The sequence below is a fragment of the Chiloscyllium plagiosum genome, chromosome 5 (assembly GCF_004010195.1).
Source record: "Chiloscyllium plagiosum isolate BGI_BamShark_2017 chromosome 5, ASM401019v2, whole genome shotgun sequence".
NCBI classification, from domain to species: Eukaryota; Metazoa; Chordata; class Chondrichthyes; order Orectolobiformes; family Hemiscylliidae; genus Chiloscyllium; species Chiloscyllium plagiosum.
In genome coordinates this window covers 49,762,266-49,787,779 of record NC_057714.1, presented here as the reverse complement: position 1 = coordinate 49,787,779, position 25,514 = coordinate 49,762,266, and the positions used below count along the sequence as shown (strand labels likewise).

Here is a 25,514-nt window from a genome sequence, read left to right as displayed (position 1 = left end):
GCCTATCTCCTTTTCCACTTATCCACTCCACCCTCTCCTCCCTTACCTATCACCTTCATCCCCTCCCCCACTCACCCATTGTACTCTATGCTACTTTCTCTCCACCCCCACCCTCCTCTAGCTTATCTCTCCATGCTTCAGGCTCACTGCTTTTATTCCTGATGAAGAGCTTTTGCCCGAAACGTCGATTTCGAAGCTCCTTGAATGCTGCCTGAACTGCTGTGCTCTTCTAGCATCACTAATCCAGAATCTGATTTCCAGCATCGGCAGTCATTGTTTTTACCTTTCTGCTCAAAACAAACTTGTGTTGAAAACTAGGCACCAACATCTCAAGGCATGCTCAATGGGCACCCTGTCATGTACATCCCATGGTCACAGACTTTGTCATTGATATGTGTGAGCCTTCACAAAAACACATGTCACATTTCCAGTCCACTTATAGGACACTTCTGCACTTCAGTGCTGTACACTAGGTTGCTCCAGCAAATATCATTTAATGCTGTTAGTAGGACACTATGCACCCAGGTTCACACCCAGCTCATGAACTGGAGCAGGCTGCATCTCTGGATCCTTCCTTTGTTGTCATAACACTCACTCATTCTGGACCTCACTGGTCACTCACAGCTTACCTGTCTTGTCTTGCCTTTTGCGCTTTACCCCATCAGCCAGAGATAACAGGCTCATATTACTGCTGTCTAGCTGTGCCATTTAGCAGAGAGACAGAATCAGGAAGATTGTCATAGTTGTCAGCAGCATAGTTGTCAAATCAAGAGAGAGCCTTCACTCAGGTGTTGCCAACACAACAGGTCCAGGGCAGTCTCCAGTACCAGTCCAGGGCCTGTTCGAGTGGTTAGAGTCAGGATCCTTTCCTTATAAAGGGTAAGGATCCAAATGGTGGGGAGGTCACCCCTTGTCTTAATTCCTTCTGCCTTAATGTGGGTTGTTTTCTTTATCGAAAGAAACAGAGACAAGTATTACTGAAAATGCAAGTAGGTGGCATCGCTGTTACTGCTGGTACAGATGAGGTGGTGTTTTGACTGAATGAGTAGGCAGCTCAGAGTACATGCACTTTTCATGGTGTCATGGGGTGTGGTAGGTGAGGATGAGTGAGGAAGATGTTTGCAGGCAATAATGAGAGTCTTGGTGAGAGGTGAATTCAGTAGCAGTGATAGAGTAAGTATGAGATATTGGAGAGAAGCTGATGCCACCTTCACTGCTGGAGTGGAGAAAGATGTTAATCATGTACCTACACTGCCAGGCATTCCTCTAGATAGGCTGAGGCTGTTTTAATCCGAGGTGACAATCTCCAATCAGACTGACATGGTCTGCTATCATGGCCTCCACTGCTGGGCCTGGAGGAAGAAGTCATCCTGCCTGTGCACCACCCCATCCAGCAGGGCCACCACACATTGCCCACAAAGCAGGCACCACTTTCCCAAGGCTACCATGTTTGGAGCAAATGTCAAAAAACATGCATTGCAGTTCCAAATTGACAGTGCTTGTCTAAGTCCACAACAGGCTTTTAAAGATGGTATGGTGCAAAGGATGCCCGTGAATTTCAGGATATTCCAGCAGTGACATGTTGTTCCTGGAATGGGATAAGCTGGGATGGAAATTGGATGTGAGAGATGCCATAGGTGTGAGGTAGGTAAGACACAGCAAGAGAATTTGCAACGCGTTTTGGTGCCAAACTCTAAAAAATTCTTCACAACTCAGACTTAGCCACAAAGTTATAATATTGAGCCCTATGCTTCAAACCTGAGTGAAAAGGAGTAAACATTGACTCTTCCTTTAGATCTGGTGAGAATTTGATCATAAAAATACACAGTGGTGTACCTACTGCCAAGCACAATGGCCTACATGAGCTTCATGAAGGTGTTCCAATATCTCAACCATTGTTAACACGCTCATTTCAAATCTGAAATCAGTTGACTTTGAAAGTCCAATTATAATTGTATAAAAATGTTGTTCACATCCTTAAAAACGAGAAAGGAAAGTTCATCCACCTGGGCAATAAAAGCTACAAGCCCTTCCTTTACGTTTTTCTCTCTGACTTAGCGATTATTTGTGTCCAAAAACAAGAGTTGAACATAATTAGAGGGGTTCGGGAGAATTGGAATTTTCAAAAGAAACACTGGTTGTCTCATCTCCAACCAGTGTTTGCACTGGTTGGAGATGAGACAACTAAACTGGAGCGTCAGTTCTCTGATATTTAATCAATTTCAGTGTAGCCTCCTCCTCACTGAATTGGAATCTGTGGAATCCGTCCATGGAATCTACTGTGCAGGGAAAAAAACATAAAGATTTGTGGAACTCAAGTTTGGTTAGTTGTAACCTTCTGAATTCCTTTCAATTTCCTGAGGTGATCATTAAGGAATTTCTCCCCCCAAAACCTCCACCCCCACCTCTTTACCCCATTCCTGAGAAGTGCATATGTTGCGATGCATTAAGACTTAACAACATTATTACGCCATGGGGTAAACCCCTCTGCTAATTTAAACCCGACATAGAGAAGCTCACCTCGTACTGTAATCTGTTAAATTTCGAGAGGCAAAAAACTATCCCAGATATCACTATTTAAAATAAAAATTAACATTTTTTTTCTTTAAGTCCAATAAAGAACATTAAAACAACAGCTATATACAACTCTTTTCTCTTAAACCTATCTTTTGTCACCGACTCTACAATACAATTCCCTCTTAAATTTACAGCAAATCGCTTTAAAACCCAGTTGTTGTCTTCAGATGTCAAACTTTCTCTGTAGATTTCTCTAGGTTGGCTCTGGTGTTCTGCTGTACAAATTTCTTATGGACAGGTACCTTTCAGAGAGCTATCTGACTAGCCTTATGTTGGTGCTTGCTTGGCTGCTCTTTGCTGTTCTCCCCCTAACTGTTCAAAATGTCCGGTTTTATACCCCAAAATATCAGATCATTTCATTGGTTTGATGTCATCCAAACCAGTAAAATTCAAAATCGATTGGTTTTGGTATCTGGGACATAATTTGAACTGATTTGCTCAATTTGAATCTGTTTTGTACCATGGCAACACAGCACCAGCTATTTGTTTCACCAAATATTACATATTTAAATTGTTCAGCATACTCAATGCCTCTCTAGGTCCGTGCCAGCTTCCACACTCTCTTAAAGGTACAGTACATACCTACACCTTCGTAACAGCATATTAACAACAGTGGGTGTTTGCCCAGCTGACTTTTTGTTTGTAATTGATGAAAAGATAATCAAGAAGGCACAAAAGACAGATAATTAACTTAAACTGTGATTGCAGCATTCTCGCTAACAGCGGACAGCCATCAAGGTGTGTAATTCAAATCAGTCATCCAATTGAACTGAAATCTAAATTTCTCTTTTCTACTAAAACAGTTTTTATCGTTAGTTGGTATAGTTATTACTTGTATATTCTTCGGAAACATGACCAAAACTCCAACTAAACAATGAACATTGGCTGTTTTGAATTCTTGTGTATTTTAATATACATTGTTGAAATTGGCTGCTTGCTTTTTTAACAGTTTTGCTGTCAATCATTCAGATTGTAATGTCAAGGGTGAATTAATTACATTTACCAGATGCTGATTACTTCACGCTGCATATACTGTGCAAACACATCAAAGGCCCCAAGTGTTCACTCTTGGATTTGAAAAGTGACCAGTCTGCCTCAGATTACCCTGGAAGGGTAAGGTATCTTAAATGTGTGAGCAACAGGTAGAAGCTAGCTATTTCTCACAGCTACTGTACAGTGGCGACATCAGAGGTCTTCACCTCTAATTGGATATTATTGTTGAGCCATAAAGACATTCTGTCTATCAAACAAAAAATAAGTCTTATGGTAAATGAATTTGAGTGCTGGTGTGAGGCTAAGTATATAGGCTGAACATCCCAAAGACTGGTGGATCATATAAACTAGCATGTCTTTCTACTGTTCACATCAAGCAACGTACTGACAGCCCATACTTGCAAACTGACAACCAATGTCCAACATCAGAGGTGATACTGCAGTTGAGCATCATTTGATGGATAATAGTGGGTATGCAAAGAATTACAATGAAAACCAATTTAGGATTGTCAGTCAAGCTCGCAGTATGGTGCACTAAAGGTGTCTTGGAAGCTACATTTATTAATGCACAGGGTCCTATTCTTTGCAGACAGAACATGTAGACACACTGTTCCTGCTTCAGTTCAACAAAATAGTGACAGTCATTTGCTGGCTCATTTCTCAGAACAGTTCTCTAATCAAGCAAAGTCAATCTGACTGGTATAAAATTGAAACAGAACCTGGCAGTTAACTATCAATGATCATTAATTACTGAATTCTCCATGACATTATCTCTACCAATCAGAATCCAGTTGCCATCCAACAAGCACTGTTCTCGCAAGGAGTACACATTGGTTTTTCCATCTTGCATTGACATTATTGAGGATTGTCCTAATGATTGCAAGATGGAAAGTTTGCATAATGTGCATATTTTTTCAGCAATACTCAAGTTCTGTACTTCCAAACAACTCAAAATGATGTATCTCTTTTTGCATAATATTATTGTTGTTTTCCTTATAGTTTTAAAGATAAATAACAAATGATTTATGAGCTTGATCAATGTATTTTTAATTGTTAATTGTACGCTTCCTTGATTAAGTTCGAGAAAATAGTCAATGATATATGTTCAGACTTGATAAGGTCTACTTGGCATTAACTTGACCCTCATCCTCCATTGACAGTCTTACCCTGATGAGAGTGTTGATGGGGGGTGTCTGTGAGGAGTTGTAGCTGGGAACTTGTACCCAGTGAACTTTTGGCACAAAGCTGTTTTCACTATTAAAGGTGAATTTCATCTTTCTGTTATTTTTGATTAAACGTAATTTAAGATGAAATTAATCATAAAATTATGTTTAAAGGATTCTTCTGCCTTATTGAAAGGCATCATCTCTTGGAAAATAAGAATACTGTAACACTGCAGTTCCTGTTAAGTTAGCAATAATTACTAAACTGCTGCTCTTTATCAAGTGACTAGATTAGTTTCACTGATAGAAAAGTGAAACCACATGGATAATGAAATTAATAAAATGTTAATGGGGTGGGTGGGTTTAGTATAATATTAAAAAATAAGAATTGTTAATGATTCACAACGTGAAAGTAATGCAGATGATGGAAATCAGAAATAAAAACAGAAATTGCTTGTGACAAATGCCAGGTCTGGCAACATCTGTACAGAGAGGAACAGAGTTAATGTTTTGAGTCCAATGTGATTAATCTTCTGAACCTTTGTTCTGATGTTTTATCAATGTTCCCTTTTGCTATTAGTGGCTATCTTTGCCTGAAATAATTTATATCTACATACTACTATAATACAGTTTTAATATTAAGCTTTGCTAATTCTAGCAACAATATAATCTATCCCTGGAATGGGCTTTTAGAAATTAGTCCCAGACTCAGAATAGAAGAAATCCTGCCAGTACAGTTGGGTATTTACTGAAAGAAAATGGAATCTATACAAACTGAAATATTGAAACAAATTCACTGAAAAAATCAGGACCTTTAGATTTGTTTTTAAATTAGGATTTTTTTTGTGGACCAAGCCAGACCCCCTCGAAACAGTTCAAGAAGGTAGCCCAGACCCTAACTTTTCTAGTTGCTTTGAGCAGGTGCAGAGTAGGTATTCCAGGAGTGATGCAGCTGGACCACTTAGTTTAAAATCGCTTAGTTTTAAACAAAACTATATTTATTTACAGAGTACCAAATGAAACACAAGCAAAAGAGAACAGAATACAGAATAACTTAACCTATCTGAAAACCCAACAGACTATCCCAACTTAATGATGCTGTTTCAAATTCCTCCAACAATCCCCCATGAGTACCACTTGGCAAAAAGGAAAAAAATCAAAGTCAAGGACAACACATCCTTGTTAAATGAGTAGCATCATCACAGATCACTGTTGAGAAAGTTTTCTACTACCCATCCAACTAAGAGACCATCACCTTTTCCCACTGAGACAATATTTGTACCCCTCTGGCCCTCAGCCCCTCCTCCTTTCCACCCTGCCACCTTACGCCATGTTCAGATAATTTTATAGTATCCAATTAAGATACATTTCGTACTTTTGCCATCCTATCATTACTAAAGTCATCTTTGTCATCTGAATCTAACCTGTCGGTCTCTCTTTCTGCATCTTTCCTTTTATCCCCTTCAGCCTGGATCTCCTCCTCCACAATTCTTTGTGCCTATCCTTCTTTGTTTCTACCCTCTTTCTACTACTTTTTAATCTTGATCCAATTACCACCAAACCCTTACCATCCCCACTGATTGAGCCAGAAGACAGCAGTTGGCTGTGTTATCTGTGTGCAATGCTAAGGTTTCAGAAGTGATTAAATTCTCTTTGACATTCAGCAAAAGAAGCATCATGACTACAGGATAATCATGCCAGTCTGGAAAAAGGTTAATGAAACTGGAGTAGATAATGGAAATCAGTGATATGATTGCATAGTGACATCAGAGGATACAAGAGATGAGTATTGAATCTACCTGATAGTTTGCTAATGCCTGTGTGTCAGTTATTTTATTCCCATGCTCAGGCTATTTTTATCTGGGAATTTGGTTGCAATTTGAGCCGAGTACATTCACATAAAAATGAAATATCTGCCTCTGTCCAAAGAGTATTGAACCAGCAAGGAGCAATGTAGATTCAGAAAAATGTTAACAAATAACTTAATTTTTGACAATTATAAGTGTCAAAACATGTCAGGCCAGGGTCAGACGATTTGTATAACATCTGAAGCATATCATCAAGAGTTTTTCAGGATTTGAAAGAACCAGAAGAGCCAAATTACTGGATCAGCAGGTCAGAGGCAAAGTATTCAACATCAAATAACCCTTTTCCTAACTATCTATAAGGCATGAGTTTTACAACATGGTGGCACAGTGGTTAGCACTGCTGCCTCACAATGCCTGGGACTTGGGTTTGATTCTGGTCTTGGGTGACTGTCTGTGTGTGGAGTTTACATGTTCTCCCCATGTCTGCATGGTTTTCTGCCGGGTGCTTCGGTTTCCTTCCAGAGTCCAAAGATGAATAGGTTAGGTAGATTGGCCATGCTAAAAATTGCCCTGTGTAGGTTTGATGGGTTAGCCATGGTTAAAAAAAGAACCCATGTGGTGTTATGGGGATGGGGTAGAGGATGCTCTTTGGAAGCTTAGTGCTGACTCAATGGGCCAAATAGCCTCTTGCTAAACTGTAGAGATTTTAAGTCATGAGTATGATGGTATATTCTCAATCACTCAGATGAGTACAGCTTTAACGACACTTGAGTAACATTAGTGTTACATTAGGCCATTCGGCCCCTCGAGCCTGTTCCACCATCCAATGAGTTCCAGGACAAAACAGTCTACTTATTAACATGATGTTCGCCATCAAAAGATTCACTCCCTCCACGATTGGTGTAGTGATAGCTATGTGTACCATTTACAAGATCTACTGCAGCAACTCAGCAAGGTATCTTTGACAATACTTTGAAACCTGCAGCTCTGCTACCTCAAATAAGAGGACCATGCATATGGGAACACCACCTCCTGCAGGTTTTCCTTTAAACTACGTACCATCTGGACTTGGAACTATGTTGCTGCTCCTTCACTATTCCTCTATCATTAGGTCAAAATCCCTGATCTCTAGCAAATCTATATTTGAGCCTACACGATATGAAAGACAGTGAGTCAAGAGGGGTCTCACCATCATCAACAAAAGTAGAAATTGCTGGAAAAGTTCAGCAAGTCTGGCAGCATCTGTGGAGAGAAATCAAAGTTGACGTTTCTGATTGAGTGACCCTCCCTCAGGGTTCTCACCATTTCCACCTAAAGGACAGTTAAGGATAGGCAAACAATGCCAACATCCCGGCAATAATTTTCAAAGAGTAATTTATAAAAATCTTTGGAACAGAACTTAAAAAAATTTGATTTTGTTTGTAAAGTGAATTAATAATCAAGCAACTTTTAAACTAATAGACCTTGTTTATAATCACCAGGGTGAGGAAAAGAAGCTTTTAGAAAAGGGGCTACATTCTCCTGCATCACCCTCTTCTGTCCCTGATCAGATGAAGAGCAACATCATTAAAGCCCAGATGGATGCTGCACTGAAGGTCGGAGCCCAAGTGAGTATTATGTCCTAACATTTAATTTTTCTCTAATTACATAACATACTGAAACAGTAATTTGGCAAGGTCAGACTGTTACAGCATTAGGAATCTGGAGATACTTACCACTAGCTCACACACAGAAATAATATTTTATATATAATATTCATCCTTTCAAGACTATTGCACAATCAAATATACAGAAAGTAAAATGAAAATTATGATTTATTAGATTTCAAATCCAACATCTGAATTGTGAAAATTTCCAAACAATTTCACAATGATGGCTACCAATACCTAACAAATTAACACAAAACTAAGAAATCAAATGCTTTCTTTTCTTTATTTCAAAGGCACAAATTCCAAACTGATAAATAATTGAAGTAGATTGAACAATTATGCGAAGAATCAGAATCCATGGCCTTGATTTTAATCATTACAATAGCATCAAGCATTCCTTTAACATCAAGTTGTAAACTTCTGAAATCAGGTCAGGAATTATTCTCCCACAAGTAACATACAACAGCCTAATTAACATATTGAAAACATCATCTGATGACAGCAATGACACATGACTTTAAATTTAATAATGTGTGAGGGCAACACCCAAGCTGCAGGATTCCCAGAAGGTGATCAAAGGCAGGTCCTACTAGCTTCTCAAGGTGAGTGATTCTTAATATTTTTTGTCCCTGAGAACAGGTTGAGAACTTTACCCGGGCTCCCTTCAAACATAGAAACACAGAAAATAGGTGCAAGAGTAGACCATTCAGCCCTTCGAGTCTGCACCACCTTTCAATATGATTATGGCTGATCATGCAATTTTAGTATCCCACTCGCACTTTCTCTCTATATCACTTCATCTCTTTAGCCACAAGGGCCATGTCCATCTCTCTCTGGGTCTGGAATAATTTAGGATATTTGGTCAGCTTGGATGAGTTGGATCAAAGGGTGTCTTTCCATGCTGTATATTTCTATGACTCTGAGAACTGACACCAACAGCTTCCTGTGGTAAATAATTACATAGGCTCGCAACTCCTCTGAGTGAAGAAATTCTTCCTCATCTGAATAGCTTACCCCTCATTCTTTGGCTGTGACTCTTAGTTCCAGACATCCCTAACATCGGGAAACCATTGACATCCTCCCGCTCTGATTTTAGCCCAACCCAGTTACCTTCCCAGCTTCTGGCAGCCTGCACCCCAATCTAAATAAATTCACTGATTCACCCCAGTATTTCTGACACCAGAGATTGGTGTTCTCTTCCAATGTCAAAAATTGAAGCCCATTGATGTCTGTAGCCATCTGACATTGGTGTTTTCCTCTGCTCACTAATCAGGCTGTATATTTTGCTGAATAAAGACAAAAGAACTGTAGATCCTGTAAATGAGAAACGAAAGCAGAAATTGCTGGAAAAGCTCAGCAGGTCTGTCAGCATCTGTGGAGACAAATCAGAGTTAACGTTTCGAGTCGAGTGACCCTTCCTCAGAACTGATGGTAGTGAGGAAAATGTTGGTTTAAATGCAGGAGATAGGGTGGGGGGAGGGGGTAAGGAGTAAATGACAGGTGGGGATAAAGCCCAAAGACCGAGAACAACAGTTGGACAGACAAAGGAGTGGATGTCAATCCGGCAAGGAGGCTGAACAGCTACAAATGGGTACATTTTCTTCAACACCATCAGTTCTGAGGAAGGGTCAGAATTCATATTTAAATGAAATTCTGTCTTAAATTGTACAAAAGTAAAGGTCTGCCTTGTGTGACACAATTTTGTTTGTCATATTGAATAACACTTTCAGTATTTCTTGCTATATATCTTGCAAATCCTTTGAATGTAAGCAAATTCTGCAATGGTGTATAGTTAAGTCCATTTTACTCCACATTGGAAGCTCTCACAATCTGCTGGTGAAAAGGCAGTTTATGACTTTGTAATTACTAGAATATGTTGGCAGTTGCTCTGCTATAAACCAGCTATGTTTTCATGTACTACATAAAGGTAGATGATTTGATATCGCAAGATCTGGTGGAATGCTGCTTTATTCACAACTTGTCAGACAGCATTTTACTCTAACTTGAAATATAAGCAGTCTTGTTGATGAGGTGACATTGCTGATTGATCGTGAGAAATATGAGAAAGAATTGTTAACTATTATATTCCCAAAACAATAGTTTCCAGAGACTATTATTAAGTGTTTAAACATGACAAAGTAGTGGCACAGAAAGTATTAATATCAATGGCTTTACTAACTGTTAGTTGAAATAATACTCCTGTATTTATGTATCTTCTCAGTGGTGTAAGCTGTGATACCATCTAGCAGCAGCCAGGATATTTCTGGAATTATCAGGCCCAGTATCTAATTTTATTGAATTTAGATTCAAAAGTAGGAAAAGAGTTCTAATGTTTTAGAAACGCTGCCAAGGATGGTCTGTGAACTGCCAACCAGTTCCTTTGATTGGGCTACATTGAAAATATGATCCCTTGATCTGGGTACATTGTACTGGCTTTGAGATTAGCTACCATTAGCAATACTGAGGGGACTTTGGGAGCATGGAGAGAGGGAGAAAGTTTTAAAGGTGAGTCCAAAAGTCAGTTAAGCTTCGGAAGAGATTTTTAAACTTTGGCAGGCCAGACCATACTATATTGAGAGGTTCCTAACATTTTCAGCATAGCAGACGTGTGTGGAAATTGCCTAAGGAGACAGCTGTAGGCCCCTTTGAGACTATCCAATGCATTTAAAGCTCTTATTGTTCTATCACTTTTGAAAGGGTAAATACCAACGTGATTTGTATGTAACTCCCACTCTGACTATGTCTTTTGGGTAGAACAGTTTAGGAACTTGGAGGAATTGCAATTGCCTGTTTCACCAGTGAAACTGTCCCCCAAAAAGAAAATTCAGGAAATTAAAGACCCTCCAGTTTGAAGGGACCTACAGACCTCAAAATAATCACAAAGAAAACAACAAAGAGTGGTCATCCACCAAGCAAGCTTACCAGCCTTTCAAATCTGAATAAAAAAAGTTCTGAGGTAATAGTGAAACCTGAAGATTGTCTGAATTTGTACAAGAGCTAAAAAGCAAAGAACGGTACAGTACAGGAACCTGTTTCATTTCTACAGTAAAACAACTTTTGCCTCTACGCAGTCTGTATCCCTGCCTATTCATGCAAGTGTCAAGATATCTTTTAAACATTGCTACTGTATTTGCTTCTGCACCAATTCTAGCAGCGCATTCCAGGATTTAACACCCTCTATGTTTAAAAAAAAACTTGCCTCTCACATCTTCTTTAAATTTCCCACTCCATTTTTAACTTAAATCTATATCCCCTCATAATTGACATTCCTATTCTGAGAAAAGATTCCAACTGTCCACTCTATCCATGCCTTTGTTAATTTTGTAAACTTATATCAGGTCACCACTCATCCTTCAATGTTCAAATGAAAACAAACCACGTTTATCCAATCTCTACTCACAGCCAATACATTCCAAATCAGGCAACACCCTGGTAAACCATTTGTGTACCCTCTCCAAAGTCTCCACATCTGCTTTATAGTGTAACAACCATAACTGTACATAATTTTCCAAATGTGGCCTTCACTAAAGTTCTATACAGCTGCAACATTCTGCCAATTTTTATGCTCTTTGACTGGCTGATGAAGGCAAGTGTGCAATATGCTTTCTTATCAACTTATCCACTTGTTTTGCCACTTTCTGGAAACTGTGGACCTATATGGCTGGATCCTTCCTCTGTTGATGCTACTAAGGATTCTGCCATTTACTGTTTATTTCCTTCCTGCATTTGGTCTTCCAAAATGCATCATCTCTCAATTGTCTGGAGTAAATTCCATCTGCTATTTCTCAGCCCAAGTCTGCAGCATTTCCATATCCTGATGTATCCTCTGGCAAACTTCCTCATTGTCTGCAGCTCCTCCAATTTTTGTGTTATCTGCAAACTTACTTATTAGACCACCTACAGTCTACTCCAAATCATTTATAATTCTTACAAACTACTGTACAGAGATCCCAGAAAAGATCAATGTGGAACACCACTGGTCACAGATCACCAATCAGAATAACATCTTTCCACCTTTACTCTCTGTCTTCTATGACCAAGGCAGTTCTGTATTCATTCCACGTGACTTCACCTTCTGTATCAGCCTGCCACGAGAGACCCTGGTAATGGCCATGCTAAAATCCATATCCACCACCCTGCCGTCCTTCATCTTTGTCACTTTCTCAAAAATCTCATTCAAGTTTGTGAGACACAATCTCTCCTGCACAAAGCTGTTCTCTTATTGCTAATACATCCAAATTTTCCTAAATGTGAATAAATCCTATCCCTAAAAACCTTCTCCAATAATTTCCCTACCATTGATGTAAGGCTCAATGACCTGTAATTTCCAGGATTATCACTTTGCCCTTCATAAGAACAGTGGTGGGTATTTTCCATTCTCCTGGGACTTCTCCTATAAGTAAAGAGGATACAAAGGTTTCATATAAGGCCCCAGCAATTTCTGGGATAGATCCCATCAAGTCCTGGGGTCTTGTCTACCTTAATGCTTTTTCAAAACATTACCTCCTTTTCTGCATTAACCTGTCCCAGAACATCAATATATCACTCCTGAGACATACCCAAGACCTCTCCTTTGTGAATACCAATATGAAGTATACATTAAGGACCTCATCTATTTTCCCAGCTCAATGCATAAATTCTCTCCTTCATCCCTGACTGGGCCCACCCTTTCCCTAGCTACCCTCTTGCTGTTTGGGGTTTTCCTTAATCCTGTTTGCCAATCTACATTTCCCAGTTTCTGCCTAATATTGTGGTAGTTAGCCTTCCCTAAATTTAGTACATTCACACAAGAACTACTATTATCATAAGTAACTTAAAACTTACAGAAATATGGTCACTAAAATTCAAGACCTCTGGACGAAATGGGGTAGTGTTTAACATCATTATATACACAAATATAAAACATTAACAATGGAAGAAAAAGCTTGAGGGTAGATGAAGTATACGGATCTGATATCAGCGTATCAGCGCTACCTGCTATGATGTGTCATTTGGATGTTAGCAGAACAGCCTGGGATCTTAGAAGATTAAGACCTAACATTCCAGTTCCTCCTCATGACATAAATGACAATGTCTGTCATATCAATTTAACCTTGTAACTAGTGCTAACATGCAATAAGCTGCTACTTTTTAAATATAAGAGCCTCTTCTAGTTAGGCCAGTCAGTAGTTTTCCTCTGTCACATTGGACCAAGCCTTGTAGATCCCTGCACTTAGAGGATGATGGCAGCAAACCTACCACATTGTAAGGTGCAGGTTCAGTTTAGCCATACTTAAAACATGGTGAATAAACAGTGGCGAGGATTTCATTTCACTGCCTCATACAACATGGTAGCAATGGTGAAGAGTTTTCAGCATCTTCAGACTCCGTTTACTGTTAATGCACACAGTTGCTAACAAGGACAGTTCAAGATAAGTGGCAAAATTCAACAAAGAAGCAGCTTCAGTCAATAATAAAAACATTTCAGGCCAAGTAAGAGAGGTGCTGTAGTAATTCCCTGGAGAAAGGCAATTAGTTACTCCAAATCACATGCAGACTGCCCCATATGGTGGTTTGCAGAAACCGTCCTGAGACTGATTTCAGCTGAAGATTGAATGCAAGTCATAAAATACAGGTAAAATGTCTGGTCAAGGAAAAACTTTAAAAGTGACACAGTAATTCAAACTGGGGAAGTAGTTACAGCACAGATTGAACATCATCACCACAGTGGATTGGCACCACAAAGGGACACTGACAGCAAGGGAAATCAAGTACTGCAAAAGCAATTTAATTCATGGTCACAACCCGGGAACATGGCAAAACTAGAATTAAAGTGATATGTGAGCAGATTAGAAGCCTAAACAGACCTGACCTCATTGAAACAGCAAGGTAAGAAACTTTGTTAAGCATATAGAAAAGGCAGGAGATCCTTTATTAAATATGTGTTAAAGGCAGAAAGCATTTATTTTTGTTTATTTATTAAACATTTATATAAACTACAGGGATTGAAAATTATCCAGGAAAACATTGTGAAGGAAATAGGGATCATGTCTTAAAATCATGAACAGCAGGAGTAATTTTAAAAAACCAAGATTAAAGCAGGAATGGTTCATTAAAGCCACAGAAATACATTCAGTAAAATTGTTAAGAGAATGGAATCAGTTATTAAGGCTGTGGAAAGCACTTCATCCGATGAAATTGTGAAAAAGACAGGAAAACCCATTTTAGCCACAAAAGGTGGAAGTGTTTCATTTCAGCTGTAAAATACAGGAAAACCTTCCAAGAAAGCAGCACAGAATGCAGCACTGCAGTTCCAATGAAACAATAACCTTTAAAGCCAGGAAAATAAATAATTACACTGGGAAGACATAGCATCAGAAATAATATTGCCATAAGACCATAAAACAAAGGAACAGAAGCAGGTCATCCAGCCCTTTGACTCTAGTCTGCCTTTCAGTGAAGTCATGACTGATCGGATAATCCTCAACTCCATTTTCCTGTTTTATCCCCATAATCCTTGATTGTATTATTCTCTCAGACTTGAATATACTTAATGACTCAGCCTCTACAGGTGAAGAATTCCAAAATTCACGCGCCTTTAAGAGAAAAAAATTCTCATCTCTGTCTTAAAAGGGTGACCCTTTACTCTGAGATTATGACCTCTGGTCCTCAGCTCTCCCACAAAGGGAAACAGCCTTTCTGCATCTGATATGTCAAGTCCCATAAGAATCTTGTATGTTTCAATAACTTGACTCTCATTCTTGAAATTCCAGTGAGTATAGGCCCAATCTATTTGCTCTGTCTTTGCAAGTTAGTCTAGTGAACCCTCTCTGGGCTGTCTCCAATGCCATTGTTTCTTTCCTGAGAAAAGGGACTAAAACCATTCACAATATTCAGCTGTGGTCTGACTAGTACCTCGTATAGTTTTAGCAAGACTTCCCTATTTTTATACCTCTTCCGTTTGAAATAAAGGTCAGCATTCCATTTGCCTTCTCTATTACCTGATTAACTTGTATGCTAGCTTTTTGAGATTTTGCAAAAACACTCTATGCTGTAGCTTTCTGCAGTCTTTATCCATTTAAATAATTTTCAGCACTCTGTTCTTCCTGCCAAACTGCATAATCTCATATTTTCCCATATTGTATTCCATCTGCTAGGTTTTTTTCTCATTCACTTCACCTGTTTATATCCCTCTCTAGTCTGTTGTGTTTTCCTCGCCAATTGTCTTCCAACCTATTTTTAAGTCATCTGCAAACATGGCTACAGTACATTCACTTCTCTCATCCAAGTCATTAACATATATTGCAAATAACTGTAAGCCAACCACCAATTCCTTACAAGTTGTCATTCAAAAATGTGCCACTCTGCCTTTTATTAATTAGCCAAAACTAATATACTATGTCCAACACCATAGGCTCTTACCTTATTAAGTATCCCACATGTGGTACCTTATCAAGTGCCTTCTGAAAATGCAAATAGATTACATCCACTGTTTCCTCTTTATTTATCCTGCTTCTTTATTCCTCAAAGACTTTTAATATATTTGTAAGACATGATTTCCCCGTTATGAAGCCATGCTGACTCTAAGTGATCATATTATGCATTTCTAAATGCTGAGCTTTTACATAATTTATAATAGACTTCAACATCTTCCCAATGGCAGACATTAAGTTAACTTCCCTATAGGTATCTTTTCTTTGTCTCCTACCCTTCTTAAACGAAGGTGTTAAATTGGCAGTTTCCCAGACTTTTCCAGAATCTGAGGATTCTGCCAGTACATGCATTAAATCTGTAGTTACTACTTTTAATATCCTTGGATCCATTCCATCAGGGCCAGGAAACCTTTTGGACTTTGGCCCCATTAGTTTCCCTACTACATTTTCTCTAATTGTAATTCTGTCTTAATTTTACCTCTTGATTATTTAGTAATTTTAGATTGCAGTTAGCGTTTTCTACGTGAAGACTGAGGCAAAGTATTTATTCCACTCCTCTGCCATTTCCTGGTTCCCCATTATTTATTCATTAGTATCATACTGTAAGAGGGGTAACTTCGCCCTCTCTCCTCCTCTTTAATTTATTTAAGGAAGCTCTTGCTGTTCATTTTGATATTACTTGCAAGTTTGGCCTCAAAGTTTATCTTCTCCCCCTTAATTTTACGTTTGCCGTCTTTTGTTGGTTTTTAAAACTTCTCCAATCCTCTGGCTTAGCACTAACCTTTGCCATGTTCTATGCTTTTTTCTTTCAATTTGATGCTATCCATAACTTCCTTGGTTAATCATGATTGGCTTATCTCTAACCCGGAATCCCTCTTCCTCACTGAGATATGACTTTGCTGTAAGTCATGAACTATTGAAGGGTCTGTTTCCATGCTGTGCATCTCTATGACTCTATTTTCTTAAACGTTTGCCATTTTTCCTCAATTGTCTTTGCTGCCAAACTTCCTTCCCCATCCACTTCAACCAGCTCTGTCCTCATTCCTTTGTTTAAGCTGAGCACAGTTGTTTCTGACCCAAGTTTGTCCCTCTCAAACTGAACGCTGAATTACTACCACTGCTTCCTAGGGGGATATTTACTCTGACGTCATTTATTAAATCTGTCTCATTACACATCAGTGGATCCAAAATAACCTGATCCCTGCTTGGATCCACCACACGTTGTTGAAGAAAACTGTCCCAAGCATAAGTCATAGCTACCTCTGACAATCTGACTATCCTAATCTACATGAATATCTAAATAACCTCCCACTCACCCCTCCCTCTGGAACATTTACTTTTTGCAGTAACCTTAGTGAAAGCTCCTATGTGCCCCTTTGTATTGACTTCCCATTTTGAAGCAAATTTTTAAGAGTGTGCTCACTTGGCCTTTGCCTCACTCTGCTGAAGTCTGCTCACACTAACTGGGGTTTTTAAACACTGTGCATATTAGGAAGATTTAAAACCCAGAGATGAGCCAAATAGGATACAGAACTTTCATACTAGACACTAAATCAAAAACTGAGCAATTTATATTTTTTATATACAATTGGGTGTATAGCTGATGATGGTTTAGCTTGCCAAAGGGTAAAAGAAGCAACCAATACTTTGAAGTACTGAAAGACTTTGACAAGTGCTTAAATCTCAGAACGACTAAAATTATCAAAGGAGCAAAATTTAATCGAAGTATGTCGAAACCAGAGGAATCCATTGATGATTTCATTAATGATCTCTTCAGAATAGTGATGAAATGTGATTATGGTGACTCCAAATGATAAATCATAAGCAATACAATTGTGGGTGACTCTGCTTTATAATAATTGTTATAATGATGACAAATATGGACTATTGAATGTTATCATCCATAATCTGGCTGGTATACCAGAAAACATTCATGAACTAAAACAGCATATATGCTGACCTAAGGATTTAACTACAGCTGATCACAACCCCAGATTGAGGCAAGTCTAGAGAATTAAATAGAGTACATGAAACAGCCAATTATGAAATTACCATTTTATCTAAAGATGTTGAAATCAGTCAAATGAGTCAAGCTTCAATAAATCAAATGTGTCTCCTGTTTTGAGTCACGTATATATGATGATTTCATATGTGGTGAAATGAAGGTTTACCTGCCACTTAGCCACTTTGGACAGACAATGAAGCCAGACTCAGGAATACACACAACTATATTTTCTCTTGAACAGCAGAAAGAAACAACATGTTTGGTTATATACAAATAGAGTTCCTACAATGTGGGAGCAGGCCAATTGGTTAAATGAGTCCACACCAACTCTCCGAAGACCATTCCACCCAGACCCATCTCCTAACCTATCCTGTAACCTGAGATTTCCCATGGCTAGTCCACCGAGCCTGCACACCCATGGACACAATGGACAATTTAGCATGGTCAATCCATCTAACTTACAAATCTTTGGACTGTGGGAGGAAACCGGAGTACCCATAGGAAACACCTGCAGAGACAGGGAGAACATGAAACCTCCACACAGACAATTGCCTGAGGATAGACTGAAACCTTGGTCCCAGTTACTGTGAGGCAGCAGTGCTAACCACTGTGCCACCATATACACCAAAAAACTCTTTGTCTATCTCTATCCACTTCCCTTCTCATCTTGGAAGATGGTGCCTAATTGAAATGAAAATGAGGAAATAACCATTCTACGAGAACTCAAAAATATCTACAAAATTCACCACTGCTGAGAGACACCAAGACAAACAATTCCATTTGTACAACTTTGATCTCAGGTTAGAAATCTTAACTCTGTAGGGGCTATAAGGTTTTTTTTTAAACTATGTAGTCTATTCTTCTGGTCTATATTAGACATTTGGACTGCTAAACTTATTGTCTATATTAAGTGTGTTTGATGTCATATTTTCATTATTTTGCTCCAAGTTAAAAGATTTAAAGATTCCTGTTTTCTTTCAAGAAAATGTTGCAAATAGCTCCTTCATTATGATCTTGTAACTATGTCTTTAATTGAAAGTATGTAAAATAATACTTGTGACTGGCTGAGAGACAACTAAAAGAAGAAGAGCTGATTACCCTCTTCATCTGACCATAACACGGTCCAAAGAAAACCTGACTCTAAAGAAAGACATTCATTTAGTGAGCAAAGCAGGAGTCTGGATGTACATCAATTCCAAGAGAAAATTGACTTTAGCATGGTAGATCAACAGAGTCCATTCAATTCTCAAGGTAGATGAATGAATTACACACACGGGAATTCAGTAATAGTGAAGAGGGTAGGCACCAGATATTTACAATCCTTGTCAGCACTGTGCAGCAAAGAATTTTCACAGGCAGAAACAGTGTCCAGCTATTAAAAGCAAATGTGTAACAGCTGAAGAAAAGGCCACTTTCAGAAAATGCACCAGAGTAGGACACAGTTTCCGAAAAGCAAGAAATAACTGCCTCACAAAGAGGTTAATGAGATGGAACAATCTACAACAGAAAAAAAACTTAATGAACTAATTAGAAAAATAGGGATCAATTCTTTACATTTTGACTGATATTCATTTCAATATTTTATTTCATGAATTTCAAGTTAGACATCAGAATGCATGTAATCCAATACTGACCCATGGTTTAGAAATACCGTGCAACTGACAACCATGTAACTACATGGTCCTTTGTACTTAAGATTAAAGGAATTATGAGTAACTAGCATTATAGGGAATACCAAATGCTACAAACCTATATGTATTTCACAATTGAGAAATCTGGCTCTTTGAGTAGGAAAATTCATCTTGTTCTCATGTTCTTCATATGACATAAGGAATTAAATTAGTTAAAGTCAATGCAATACTGGTCGAGGAAAAGCCAGTTAAGGAACTACTGGTCAGAAGAAAATGAGTAGAAGGTTCCTTGGATTCATGGCACAAGCCAAATAAACAGCAAAGACCATTGATATTATGTGTTAGCATAAGAAATTTGTTTTATACTGTCAACAATGTGGGAACCTGTGATGAAAACAGGTTATTAGAAATATCTTTCACTGCTATTGACACTGAAGAGATTTCAGATTGCATAACATAGCAAGGTTTGGAAGAAAACACAAGCAATCAGATAGTAAATGTGCAATGTATTCCATTTGAGCTAATTGACAAATTTTTAACTGATTTAACTCAGCCTGCAACACCACTTGATGAACAAATAATTATGGCATTGGGTCTAATACAAAATGCTGAGGTAACTTACATGAGACTATTTCAAGCAGAAATAGTCCTTTTCTCACCAAAAATAATTCTTAGTGACAATGAGACAGATCATGCTGAGCAAGAAACAGTTCTTAAATACAGAACTGAGGAATGAAACATGTCAGTTTTATCAATAATGCAATCACTGAGAGCAAATAAGTATGTCCAAACCAATCAATATTTGAACGGCAGAACCTATATATTCCAGCAAAGATCTGCAGACAGATTGGGAATAAAATCTGCTGACATAGATAAAAGAAGTGGTGTTACAATTCTAGGAAAGATATCATTATGAAGCAATGACCAATGATTCAAGATGCTACAGGGATGCAATTATCTCAGAGATTCAGGAAATTTTAAAAAAATTACCTATTTCAGCAGGAAAGGTTCCCTCTACGAAGGAAATCCAACAGATTACAGGTCCTATAGACACACTTGTTCATTTCAGCAGAAAAGATGACCCCAATGTCTCCAGGAGATAAAACATCTTTCAGTTTGAAGGGACCTACAGAGCTCAAACTATCAGGAAGAAATAAAAGACGATGGTCTTCCAACTAGCAAATATCTGCAGAAAGAACATTCTGGAAGAATTATGAAACCTGCAGCTCACCTGAATTTGTAAAGTCAGAGAGGTGTGGGGGTGATGGAGGAACTAAGCATTTGCGGGCAATGGGATATTGTTAGATATAATTATATATACAAATATAATACTAAAAGGGGAGAAAAAGTTTGGGGGAGATATTGTGTGTGAGTGAAAGAGTTTGATGTTATTTTGAGCATAACAACTTAAGACCTCAGCAGAATATGCTAGTTCTCTTCATGAACTCTGTAGCAATGTCCATCGTATCAATAAAACCTCATACTAATTGCTAACATTCAATGAGGTATTTCCGTTCAATATAAGAGTCCCATATAGTTTATATCAGAAAGTAGTTTTCTTTTTGTTGCATTCGACCATGGCAGTCCTGTTATCCTTACATTTAGTGAGAATGGTAGCAGCAAATCCAACACCTAGCATGATGCAGACTCCGTTTAGTCCCTTAGAAAACATTACTGAGTTTGCTGTCATGTATTCTATAATAAACTTTGATAAATGCATGTCTACTCCGATAATGTCGAAAAGTTATTGTTATGCAATTTCACATTTTACATAAAAATTATTCTCTCTTGCAAAACGTGGTGCAAAGTGGAAAGTTGCTGCTATTATAGAGGATTATCTTGTGAGCGACATGAGCAGTTGGCAATCAGGAGGAATATAGTGCTTGAAATATCTCCCTGCTGTTTTTCAATCATTTGGAAAAGCAAGCTTAAGTTCTTTGTTCCTTTCAACTGGAAAGTGCACTTTGTCAATAAACTGTCTTTTTATTTTCATCCAAGAAGGAAGCCAAGCTGCTTTAATTGCAGTGCTCAAAGTAGAAAAGGAGCAGTTGTTAGTACTTTTAAGTCATCACGTATCTTAAATAACAGAGTTGAGAATTCACTCTTCAGGTTGTCCCAGATAAGATGCATTGTACATCCTTCTGCAGATGCTAAGAAATTCTGAAATAATACTTCTACTGAATGCATCCATGCAGTTGGAAGCTTTGCTAAAATATCCACTGTAAATATTTATGGTTTGGATTTTGAAGTAATTCTACTCTCACTTATTCATTGACTTCATAGACAATTATGTGGTAACTTTCAGTAATTAGAGATCCATTCCAACATCACACCCTTTACAGAGGATCAGAGTCCTGTGTGAATGGGGCACATCACAGCCTGCTTGTTCAACCAACCAGATTGAAGAGGCTGGAATCATAATTTGGAGCATTTGAGTGAAATATTGGTGCTTTGCCAGTAATCTGAAATTTATCAAAGTGTTGAAAAATAACATTTTCATTTCAATGAACAAGGCATATGTTTCTTTTGATAAGTTTAATGGATATGCACAACTTGGACTACAATGTGAGGAAATTTGAAATAATTTAATTGGTCAGGAGATTAGGAGAGCATGATATTTTCTATGAAATGAGAAGTTAGTGTTGTTATTGAGAGGAATTTGAGTGTCCTTGAATACAAATGACAAAGTTACAAGCAAGTACACAGTGATTAAAAAGACAAATATATTAGCTTTTATTGCAAGGTGATAGGAGATTAACAGTAAATAAGCTTTGCTGCAGTTTTTAAGAAAAAGGCATTAGTTAAGCCACATCCAGAGTGTTATGTGTGATTTTGCACTCTTTTCCTAACAGAATAAACTCTTTTCTTCAAGAAAGTGTAGTCAGTGTTCAGTGGATTGAACCCTAGGATGAGAGATCTCTGCTCTTTACAAAAAAAAAATTGAATAGATTGAACCTCAGTCTCTGGTATTTAGAGGAATTACAAGTGATCTGATTGAAATTTACATTTTTAGAGGATTAACACATTAGGTGCCAGTAGGTGGTGTTCCCAGCTGGAGAATTTATGGGGGATATTATCTTGGGAAGCAGTGATTTAGAAGTGAAATGAAGAGAACGTTCCTCACTTAGGATTGGGAACCTTTCGAATTTTCTGACCAAAATATCTTGAATAACAATCATTCTGTGTATATTCAAGACAGAAAGCAATACATTTTTGGATTCTAGAGACATTAGGAGGCTCAGAGGAACCAAAGGTTCTTGAGGTGCTTGTCCATTGATCCCCAAAGGAGGCAGGACAGGTTAATAGGGTAATTAAGAAGGCAAACAGTTTATTTGCCTTTATCGGTTGTGGCAAAGATTATAAGCGCAGCATGGTCATGATGGAGCTGTACAGGGCTTTGGTTATATCACAACTGGAGTACTATGTGCAGTTCTGGTCACCACACTGTAGGAAAGATGTGAATGCACTGGGCGTGGTGCAAAAGAGATCCACCAGGGTGTTGTCTGGGAAGGAACATTTCTGCTATGAAGAGTGGCTGGATAATCTCAAGTTATTTTATTTGAAGCAGAGTTTGTAGAGGTATATAAGACTGAGGGGCATTGACAAGATTAATAGAAAGCAGCCTTAGTCAACAAGTCAATAGTCATAGAGATCTACAGCACAGAAAAATGCCCTTTGGCCCATCTTGTCCATGCAGTCAAAAGTTATTAACTATTCTAATTCTATTTTTCAGCAGTTGGCCCAAAACCTTGTATTCCTTGGCATTGCAATGCGTATCTAAAAACTTCTTAAATGTTATGAGGGTTTCTGCCTCTAGCACCCATAGAAGCAGTGAGTTCCAGATTCCCACTACCCTCTTGGTGAAAAGGTTTTTCCTCACATCTCCTCTAAACCCTGTGTCCTTTACCTTTAATCTATGCTCCCTGGACAATGATCCCTCCATCAAGGGGAAATGTTTCTTCCTCTCTATCCAATCCATTGTCCCTCATAATTTTATATATCTCCATCATGTTCTCTCTTAATCTCCTCTGTTGTAAGGAGAACAAACCCAGTCTGTCCAACCTTCATAATTGAAACTCTCCAGCTCAGGCAACTTCCTGGTACACCTCCTCTGCACTCACTTTCAGTGCTGTCATGTTCCTGTGTACAATGTGGCTTCCAGAGCCTTTGGCTCAAGTACTCCAAATTATAATTCCAGCCTTTTCAATCTGGTTGGTTGAACAAGCAGGCTGTGTTGTGCCCCATTCACACAGGACCGTGATCCTCTGTAAATGGTGTGATGCTGGAATGGATCTCTAATTACTGCTCTAGCTGTGGCTTAACCAACATTTATATAATTCCACCATAACCTCTGTGCTGTTAAATTCTATGCAAGGGGGCATCATTTTACAATGAAAGACAGGAGGTTTAGAGAGGATTTGAGGAAAAACCTCTCACCCAGAGGGTGCTGGGAGTTTGGAGTGTACTATCTAGAAGGGTAGTTGAGGTGGGAACCTTACAACCTTTACAAAATAGTTGGATTAGCACTTGAAATGTCATAACCTTCATTTCTATGGGCCTAGTATGGGAATGTGGGTCTAGTGTAGATAATACTGTATTTTTGGCAGGACAGAGTCAATGGGCTGTACATAGAACAATACAGCGCAGAACAGGCCCTTCGGCCTTCGATGTTGCACCGTCCTGTGAACTATTCTAAGCTTGTCCCCCTACACTATCCCATCATCATGTGCTTATCCAAGGATTGTTTAAATCTTCCTAATGTGACTGAGTTGACTACATTGGCAAGTAGGGCATTCCACACCCTTACCACTCTGAGTGACGAACCTGCCTCTGACATCTATCTTAAATCTATCACTCCTTAATTTGTAGTTATGCCCCCTCATGCAAGCTGATGTCTTCATCCTAGGAAAAATACTTTCACTGTCTACCCTATCTAATCCTCTGATCATCTTATATGTCTCTATCAAATCCCCTCTTGACCTTCTTCTTTCCAATGAGAACAGACCTAAATCTCTCAGCCTTTCCTCATAAGAGCTTCCCTCCAGACCAGGCAACATCCTGGTAAATCTCCTCCTCACCTTTTCCAATGCTTCCACATCCTTCCCAAAATATGACGACCAGAACTGTACACCATATTCCAACTGTGGCCACACTAGCATTTTGTAAAGTTGCAGCATGACATTGTGGCTCCGGAACGTGATCCCTCTCCCAGTGAAACCTAACACACTCTATGCTGCCTTAACAGCACTATCAACCTGGGTGGCAATTTTCAGGGATCTATGTACATGGACTCCAAGATCCCTCTGCACATCCACACTCCCAAGAATCTTTCCATTGACCCAGTACTCTGCCTTCCTGTTATTCTTCCCAAAGTGAATCACCCCACACTTAGCTGCATTGAACTCCATTTGCCACCTCTCAGCCCAATTCTGCAGTTTATCCAAGTCCCCCTGCCACCTGCAACATTCTTCCACATTGTCCACTCCTCCACCGGCTTTAGTGTCACTTGCAAGCTTACTAATCCATCCACCTCTGCATGCGTCTAAGTCACTTATAAAAATGACAAACAGCGGTAGTCCCAAAACAGATCCTTGTGGCACACCACTAGTAACCAGACTCCATGCTGAATATTTTCCATCAACCACCACTCGCTGCCGCCTTTCAGAAAGCCAGTTTCTAATCCAAGCTGCTAGATCATCCTCAATCCCATGCGTCTGCATTTTCTCCAACAGCCTACCATGTGGAACCTTATCAAAGGCTTTACTGAAGTCCACGTGCACCATGTCAACTCATCTACATGCTTGGTCACCTTCTCAAAAACCTCAATGAGGTTTGTGAGACATGACCTGCACTTGATGAAACGATGTTGACTATCTGAAATCAAATTGTTGTTTGCTAAATGATTATAAATCCTATCTCTTATAATCCTTTCCAAAACCTTTCCTACAACAGAAGTAAGGCTCACTGGTCTATAATTGCCTGGGTCATCTCTGCTGCCCTTCTTGAACAAGGGCACCACACGTACAATCCTCCAGTCCTCTGGTACTAACCCTGTAGACAATGACGACTCAAATATCAAAGCCAAAGGCTCCGCTATCTCCTCCCTAGCTTCCCAGAGAATCCTTGGATAAATCCCATCCAGCCCAGGGGACTTGTCTACTTTCACTCCTTCTAGAATTGATAACACCTGCACATCTGGCTCAGTGGTTAGCACTGCTGCCTCACAGTGCCAGGGACCCGGGTTCAATTCCTGCCTCGGGCAACAGTCTGTGTGGA

The 25,514-nt window shown here is 38.9% G+C and overlaps 1 protein-coding gene across 1 annotated transcript in view; it reads left to right on the top strand.

Annotated features, from left to right (window-relative positions):
* The window catches only part of LOC122549886 (band 4.1-like protein 4B), a 385,280-nt gene that overhangs the window by 293,313 nt on the left and 66,453 nt on the right, over positions 1–25,514 (top strand). The window contains exon 18 of the mRNA XM_043690060.1: positions 8,023–8,148. Within this exon, the coding sequence (XP_043545995.1) occupies positions 8,023–8,148 (126 nt within the window). The remainder of the gene's footprint in view (positions 1–8,022; positions 8,149–25,514) is intronic.